The sequence below is a fragment of the Lithobates pipiens genome, unplaced genomic scaffold (genome assembly GCF_037356315.1).
Source record: "Lithobates pipiens isolate NorthernLeopardFrog02 unplaced genomic scaffold, aLitPip1_a1.2 Scaffold_22, whole genome shotgun sequence".
In the NCBI taxonomy this organism is placed as follows: domain Eukaryota; kingdom Metazoa; phylum Chordata; class Amphibia; order Anura; family Ranidae; genus Lithobates; species Lithobates pipiens.
The window spans coordinates 109,266,350-109,275,745 of NW_027507784.1; the positions used below are offsets into that span (position 1 = coordinate 109,266,350).

Below are 9,396 nucleotides of genomic sequence, written 5' to 3' on the forward strand. Positions count from 1 at the left end.
GTAGTGAGAAGTGAACTCAAAAATTTACGCCCTTAGAAAGCCTGAAGGCGGTGCTTGGTTTTCGGGGCCCCGTACGCGGCTAGGCTCCCAAAAAGTCCCACATATGTGGTATCCCCATACTCAGGAGAAGCAGCAGAATTTATTTTGGGGTGTCATTTCACATACGCCCATAGCATGTGTGAGCAATATATCATTTAGTGACAACTTTGTGTAAAAAAAAAAAAAAATTTTTTTTTTTGTCATTATTCAATCGCTTGAGGCAAAAAAATAAAATATTCAATGGGCTCAACATGCCTCTTATCAATTTCCTTAGGGGGTCTACTTTCCAAAATGGGGTCATTTGGGGGGGTTTTGTACTGCCCTGCCATTTTAGCACCTCAAGAAATGAGATAGGCAGTCGTAAACTAAAAGCTGCGTAAATTCCAGAAAACGTACCTTAGTTTGTAGATGTGACAACTTTTGCGCAAACCAATAAATATACAATTATTGACTTTTTTTTTACCAAAGACATGTGGCTGAATACATTTTGGCCTAAATGTATGACTAAAATTGAGTTTATTGGATTTTTCTAATAACAAAAAGTAGAAAATATCATTTTTTTTCAAAATTTGCGGTCTTTTTACGTTTATATCGCAAAAAATAAAAATCGCAGAGGCAATCAAATACCATCAAAAGAAAGCTCTATTTGTGGGAAGAAAAGGACGCAAATTTTGTTTGGGTACAACATTGCATGACCGCGCAATTACCAGTTAAAGCAGCGCAGTGCCAAAGTGTAAAAAGACCTCTGGTCATTTACCAGCAAAATGGTCCGGTCTGAAAGTGGTTAATCTAGGCTTACCTGTAGGTCAAAGTTGGTTGTAAGGGTTTACAACCACTTTAAGTAGTTAAAGCACCCCTACACAATAAGTTATATATTTTTTAAGTGTGTGTTTTTAACCTACTTTACCGGTTTTGGGAGGTTTGTGAAAGGCAGGAGGGCTTTATTTACTGTCTTGGCAGGTTCAGTTGGGGAAGAAGGAAGTTAATAACCTTCCTCCTCAGTTCTCCAAGGATTCTTCCCATTCTCTGCCTCTGGGATGGAGAATTCTGGCAGAAATCATCAGTGAGGTGCTGAGATCAAACCTTCATAAACTGGCCGGTTCTGTCAATGACAGACTCTCTGTGTGCTGAGATGATCAACGGAGAACATGTTCCCCCCCGATCATCTCAGTTTCATAAACCATGAATGATCCGAGATGAGCGGCTATCATCAGGATTTCAGCTCATCTTGGTTTCATAAATGGACACCATAGTGTGAACGGGTCCCCTAAAGCCCCGTACACACGAGCGGACTTTTCAACATCCAAAGTCTGACGGAATGATTCCGGCAGACTATTCGATCGTGTGTGGGCTGCAACGGACTTTTGATTCGCAAAAGTCTGACAGACTTTAGAAATGGAACATGCTTCAAATTTTTCCGCCAGAACTCTGCCGGACCCAGTTCCTACCGAAAAATTCGCTCGTGTGTATGCTATTCCGACGGACTAAAACCGACGCTAGGGCAGCTATTGGCTACTGGCTATGAACTTCCTTATTCGAGTCCAGTCGTACGTCATCACGTTCGAATCCGTTGGAGTTTGGTGTGATTGTGTGTGGCCAAGTCCGCTCATTCGGAAAGTCCGTCAGAACTCTGTCAGAACTCCGGCAGAACTCCTTCGGAAGTCTGTCGGACATAAGTCTGGTCGTGTGTACGCGGCATAACAGTTTAACAAACCCCGCCCCCACCCAAGTATCTCCTCTGTAGACCTCCTCTGGTGAGCCTCCTCTAGCCTACAATGGCTGCTAACATGAACTCTACAAGTCAATGTAATCTCCAAGTTTGAGGACTTTACCGTAGCAGTTCATGGATATGATGAAAAATGACTGCAATGATGGTTTTTAGGACATTTCTGGGGTTGGTTGATTCATTTGTGAAGATCGGTAGAATGAAAACAGAAGGGGGGGGGCTAAAAGACAATTATTATTATCGGTTTATTTATTTTGCTAGCTTGTTTTGAAAGGACGTGACTATCACGGAGGTATGTTTTCATGCCAACGTTCTGTAAAGTCAGGACATCCTTTTACCTGGTAACCAATAAATTGGCCCTCCGGGATTCTACTAACAACATTTTAAAGAGTTCTAATTACTACCAACTAAAAAGGTAACCATTTATTGGCTCAGAAATGCCGTTGTAATGGCCCAGCACCTGTAATGGCTGCCCGGCCATTTCTTCACAGCACATGCCCCTTAAAGTGATTCTGTACAGAGGAAGCCGCAACTAATGATCTCCTTCTGAAAATGCTTCCTGCCTGGCTGTCTGGGACAGTGACCCAGAACAGGTGCAGATCAGTAATAATCAGAATCAGATCTAAACTACATATTTATCCCACCTCCCCCCCATCACCACCGGCTGGAGAAGAAACTGAAGTCAGACTACAAGTATTTTCACAAGGACAGGTCAACAGGAAGCCTTCATACGTCAAAAAAAAACAAAAACAAAAAACAAAAAAACACACGCATACACACACACAAAAAAAAAAAAAAAACACATAAACAAAACAAAAAAACTTCCCAGCTCACTTACCAGCCAGCCTGCAACAAACCGAATTGACCTAACAGATCATGTTAAAACCAAGGGGTTTTTCCGTAAGCTGCAGTCGCCATGTCCTGGCACCCCCAGTGTACTGCAGTCCTAACTCTATACAGTACACTGAGGTGCCATGACATGGCCGCTGCAGCTCACACATTTATTTGCAAATGTGTGCAAACTAAACCCCTTGGTTGTAAAGTGAACTGTTAGGGTCAATTCGGTTTGTTGCAGGCTGGCAATTAAGCTGGGAATTTGTGTTTGTTGATCTTTTCACATGTGTCGCCCTTCTATGTGCTCCTTGCTGGAAAGGCCAGGTTTAGGTTGGGTGGTTGCCATGCGTTTGTAGCCTCCATACTTCCCCATATCCTATGACCATAAACAAAAGCAGATGCCATAGGATGCCCAACCCTCCCGTCCAAGGATGGCACCATTACCGTCACAGTCTCAGACAAAGGGGCCATTACTGGTAAACTTAAACCATAAAATCAAGAAAGTCAGGCCCCAGTAATAAGGAAACAATATCAGAGGGGCACAAGGTGAAGCTTTCCTGGCTACGACAATAGGGGACATCTCTGCTCTTACCAAAGATTTTCACAAGTTCACTTCAAAAGCCATTGACCCTGCCAGTCCCTATAGGCAGTAGATGCCCACTGTTTGTTCCCTGGCTAAAAGCCCATACACACCATACGAAAACCTGATGGAAAAATACGTACAATGAGCCGTCTGCTGATTTTCGGATCGTTAGTACGGTGCATTCAACAGCCAAATTTCACTTTTTCATCAGACAAAAGCAGGATGTACAGATTATAAAATTTGTTTGGGATGTGAACTCAATGTCCGATTTTTGTTTCATTAGTACAGTTTTCGTATGGGGGGAAAAAAAAATTAAAGAGCAAGACTACGCATGCTCAGAAACTAAAGAGTACATACAAAACTATTCAATACATTATGTCACTTCTGACGTATTCTGTCGTACCTACATTTTCGTATTGTGAGTAACCTCTTCACTTTCAACATGAGACTAGCATGCACCAAAAAAAAAAAAAAAAACGGACGTTCGGTCGTCCAAAAATCTAAGCATGTGTAAGAGGCTTAAGACTGCAATCAGGCAAACTATAAAGTCCAACAAGTACCACCAGCCTATCCTGGACTACCATTACCAGAGGAAAATTATACTGTCCTAGATGCCTTTTTCAGTCAAAAGCCCATTGTTCTTTTAGTGTCCCTGAAGAAGTGATAAGCTCCACGGTGAACATGATCATAAACAACCAACTCCCATCAAATAAGGTTCAGGTATTTACAAATCCTTCTCTTTAGTACGGCAAACAATTACAGCTCCTCCCACCTATAGTGATAACCACAAAAACAAAGTGCGGAGCTCAATGTCCGAACCGACTACGGAGAGGCACAAAGTCTCAGGTTGTTCTAAAAAACAGGAAGCAAAAATAACTTATTGAACAAAATCCTTGAAATATCCTTCAGGGTGGAATAGAAATACTTTCATTCCCTGTTCGCCTAACGTACAATTGCCGGTTATCTTTACCGATAAAAGGAGGACCGCGTTCCCTAGAGCTCAATGTCACCCCCAGGCAAGATAAAGTGAAAAAAAAATATATAAAAAATTTTTTTTTTATAAATATATAATATATATATATATATATATATATATATATATATATATATATATATATATATATATATATATATATATATATATATATATATATATATATATGGGTTCATACAGCTGATAATTGATTTTCATAGGACACCTGCATAGAGATCAGATATAGATAGATTCTGGGAATGAGACAAACTATGATGCATTGGGGTTGATTTACTAAAACTGGAGAGTGCAAAATCTGGTGCAGCTCTGCATGATAGCCAATCAGATTCTAACATTCTAACTTTAGCTTGTTCAGTTAGGTCCCTTACACACACACACACACACACACACACACACACACACAAAAATTTATTTAAAAAAAGTGCCTGAAAAGCTCTTGAAAACTAGTTTCCATTACATTCAATTAATGCTTTCACACTGGGGCGGTGAAAAAACTCCTGTAAGCAGCACGTTTGAAGCACAAAAAAAATAAAAAACGCATCAAAAGTGCCCCTCTCAATTGAAATGAATGGGAAACCTTCGAAAAGTGCACAAAGCGCTACAAAATGGTTCTTTTGAGTCACATGACCTTCAAAAAAATAATATAAATAAATAAAAAAGAGAGCACACCGCTAACCCCACTCACAGTTTTATGTGCCGTTTTCAAGCCTCAGTGTGAACAGGGTCTAAGGCCTGGTTCACATCTCTGCATTTTTAGTGCATTTTGCAGATTTGCACTACAGAACGTGTTCCATAGGAAACCATGGTAAATGGACTGTAAAAGCACTAAAAATGCATAGGTGTGAAACAGGCCTTAAAGCTTTGACAATAAAAGCTGGAAGCTGATTGGTTTCTACGCACAGCTGCACCAGATTTTGCACTCTCCGGTTTTAGTAAATGAACCCCATAGAGATACAAATGTTATGTCAAGCGGAGCGCAGAGTATTGATTTCCAAAAAACACCTTCAATCAGTCTGCATAAAACTCAGGCTGCAGAATACAGGAGACCTGTCACTGTACACGGCCCTCTGAACCCCCTAAGGAGCCCCAGGGTGACTGAGCACATTCAGTTGTCAAGGAGAGAGAAAGCATGCAAACTGACCATTCCAGAGCCGGCCTTCACTCTACAGATCCCACCACACCGCTACACCCAGGGAAACTTCTCATCACACTGTATATTAGATGAGTCCTTATAGAACTGATCAGAGGAACGTACAACATGCAGAGAACCAGGTCAGTCCTATTCAGGAAGGAGCAGAGCAAAGTGCAGGAAACCAGAACCTGCCACAAGAACTTATTTCTCACCTACAAGACCGCCCCAATCTGCAATGTGATTGGCTCCTGGGGGTTCTTGTACTACCTACTGATGGAAAGCTGAATGTGTACAGTAATAAAATGAAAGAAATAAACTCTTTATATCTGGTGGATTAATAAAACAAATTCCAACAACTACAACTTCTGGAATGTCAGCAATGCTTCTCTTTATTATCAAAACTATTTTTTATTACCATTAAAAGTAATAATAAAAATTTGTTTTGTCGTTAATAAAAAAAAAATGTAATAAATAATAATAACAATACGAATTTGTTATTATTAAACAACAAAACTAGTTTTTATTAATTTTAATAGTAATAAAAAATAGTTATTATTATTATTATTATTATTATTATTAACAACTATTTTTTATTACCATTAAAAGTAATAATAAAAATTAGTTTTGTCGTTAATAAAAAAAAAATGTAATAAATAATAATAACAATACGAATTTGTTATTATTAAACAACAAAACTAGTTTTTATTAATTTTAATAGTAATAAAAAATAATAATAATAATAATAATAATAACTATTTTTTATTACTATAAAAATTAATAAAAACTAGTTTTGTTGTTTAATAATAACAAATTCGTATTGTTATTATTATTTATTACATTTTTTTTTATTAACGACAAAACTAATTTTTATTATTACTTTTAATGGTAATAAAAAATAGTTGTTAATAATAATAATAATAATAACTAACAACTATTTTTTATTACCATTAAAAGTAATAATAAAAATGTGTTTTGTCGTTAATAAAAAAAAAATGTAATAAATAATAATAACAATACGAATTTGTTATTATTAAACAACAAAACTAGTTTTTATTCATTTTAATAGCAATAAAAAATAGTTGTTAATAATAATAATAATAATAATATTATTAACAACTATTTTTTATTACCATTAAAAGTAATAATAAAAATGTGTTTTGTCGTTAATAAAAAAAAAAAAAATGTAATAAATAATAATAACAATACGAATTTGTTATTATTAAAACAACAAAACTAGTTTTTATTAATTTTAATAGTAATAAAAAATAGTTTTTGATAATAATAATAAAGGTTGTTACTTTTTTATTACTTGTATTATAAAAATCAAAAAAAATATTTTTATTACTATTATGAAAAGTAATAATACAAATTTGTTTTGTTAATAATAATTATACAATAACAACAACAAAAAAAGTGCTGTTATCTATTACCATCACAAAAAAAAAATATTAACAAAACAAAATGTATTACATTTTTATTACCAAAAATATATATTTTTTTTATTAATAAAAAAAATATTGTTTTGTTGTTGATAATAACACTACTGTTTTTTATTATTATTAAAAAAAGAAACACTTTTTTTTTTATTACAGCAAAGAACTATGTTTTTTATTATTATTTCCTATAATGATTTAAACTCATACAATAAATAAAAATTTCAAAACCAAGCACGAATCCATATAAAATGATTTAAGTATCTAAATGCAAAAAAAGTTTTGGGGGTGTGGATAGTGTGGAAAGGTTAGAACCTCTGCAATGTTTTTTGTTGATGTCTCCTGGCTGGGAAGGCTCATTGGTTCTGGTGGCAGTGGTCACCAAGCAGTGAAAGTGAGGAAGAAAAAAATAAATAAAAATTAATTATATATATATATATATATATTTTTTTTTTTTTGAGTTGTAACTATAAGAGGATGGGAGAGGAATTCTTCCAATGGGGTCACCTGTTCCAGCACCAACAATCTGACAATCTGAAAGGGAAATTCACTCACTTTGGAGAGATTTTCTCTCACTTCCTGTCATGTCTATGGGACAGGAAAAGGCAAAAAAAATAAACTGACTGGGGTTCTAACCCTGCTCTAGTGCAAATCCTTAAACATTCTGGCTGTAGATATACTTTGAACATGTGTGCACTGGTGCTCAGGTACAGTGTGGCATTTTATCTCCTTTTTTAAACTTTATTAAAATGTCAAATAACAGTTTATTTACCGCTATCAGAGCGCGTTGTAACGCGGGGAGGAGCGATGAAATGGATGTACACAATTGCAACATGTCTGCATGTCTAATGCATGGTGGGGAGAGAAGAATTGCACTGATCTATAGAGGGGACGAGGAGACGCTGTGACATTTCTATCTGACCTTCACAACGTGTTCTACAGGGCCGAATCTAATGAGAGATCTCCGAACCAGAGAATCCAGCTGAGCATTCCCAGGAATGTCCATGCTGATCTACTCCATGGGATCCGCTCACAGCTCCAGTCTTGGGATCTGGCCATAGGATACGGCTGTAGAATCCTGGCTTATTTCTCCCTCATGTAGAAGATCAGGTCTTTAGGGGCCCGGTGTTCTCTTTAGAGGCCCATAAGGGGGGGGGGGGATGTTCTCTTTAGGGGCCCATAAGGGGGGGGGGGATGTTCTCTTTAGGGGCCCATAAGGGGGGGGGGATGTTCTCTTTAGGGGCCCATAAGGGGGGGATGTTCTCTTTAGGGGCCCATAAGGGGGGGATGTTCTCTTTAGGGGCCCATAAGGGGGGGGATGTTTTCTTTAGGGGCCCATAAGGAGGCCGATCTTCTCTTTAGGGGCCCATAAGGGGGCCGATCTTCTCTTTAGGGGCCCATAAGGGGGCCGATCTTCTCTTTAGGGGCCCAATGTCTTTAGGAGGTGTCTTTAGGGGCCCGGTGGTCTCTTTAGGGGCCCACAAGGGGGCCGGTGCTCTTTAGGGGCCCATAAGGGAGGCCAATGTTCTCTTTAGGGGCCCACAAGGGAGGCCGATGTTCTCTTTAGGGGCCCATAAGGGAGGCCGATGTTCCCTTTAAAGGGTGTCTTAAGGGACCCAGTGTTCTCTTTAGGGGGCTGATCCTCTCTGCCCATTCACCGAATGTCTGCTCTGACCACACAATCACCCCCAGCACGGACGGCCGATGTACTTGGTTTTGGATAGATTTGTTTGTGGCGAAGTGAAGGATCGATATACCACCAATTGTATCTCAAGGAAGTTTTGGGAGATCTGAATTCTGATTGGTCGCCTCCCCTGTTCCTGGAGATTAATAAATGATGGGCAATGAAGGCGCCTGAAGACAATACGATTGGCTGTTGGACTAGTCATGCCAGCCAGCCAATCATTAGCCTGGATCGCCCACTTCTGACAGATCTGTAATATGTGTCTGATCTCTATGGAGAAGACGAGAAGTGATCCCTCTACTCCAGTACTGTGTATGAAGGGTCAGGCCTGGTCTACATTGATCTGCTCTCCTCTACAGGAGACTTTGTATTCCCAGCAGTGAGATCGGCCCGTGTATGGGGAGCGCTGATCACGTGACAGTGTGTGTGTGACAGCTCCCCTCCCCCTCCCAGGACAGAGGTGACAGCTCGGCCCCGCCCCCTCACCTGTATGGACTGCTTGGCGGAGGGTATCTCTATTTCCATCATGGTGGTCCCTGGCCCCGGCCGGGTGTCTCCTCGCTGTGGTGGTCTCAGGATGTATTCCTCGGTTCGTGTCCCCCTTCTATTCTTCCCGGCCGGTAACTCACTTTCCCCTCCGCTCACAGGACCGTCCAGAGCGATATGACGGGAAACTCCAGCGTAACACTGCCAAAGTCACAGGCTACGCCCACTCAGCCAATGGGGAACTCGTTCTCCTAGCCACGCCCCATTCGAGTGTGACGAGCGCAGCATGGAGCGGGCCATCGCCCACGCTCTGGCGTCACGCCCACTTCCAGTAACCTCTTAGGTGCCGGGGGAACGTGTCCTATATATATATATATATATATATATATTATATATACAGCGAGTCCTTAGAGGGCCGTTCTTATGTATGTTATAATAAGGGATTTTATGGGTGGAGTCAGGACAGGAAGTGAGGAGAAATCTCC

At 39.4% G+C, this 9,396-nt stretch overlaps 1 protein-coding gene across 1 annotated transcript in view; it reads right to left on the bottom strand.

The window, feature by feature from the left end:
* The window catches only part of NFE2L2 (NFE2 like bZIP transcription factor 2), a 52,685-nt gene extending 43,579 nt beyond the window's left edge, over positions 1–9,106 (bottom strand). Inside the window, exon 1 of the mRNA XM_077448088.1 lies at positions 8,912–9,106. Coding sequence (XP_077304214.1) covers positions 8,912–8,953 — 42 coding nt within the window. The 5' untranslated portion in view covers positions 8,954–9,106. The remainder of the gene's footprint in view (positions 1–8,911) is intronic.
* Positions 9,107–9,396: the final 290 nt, after the last annotated feature.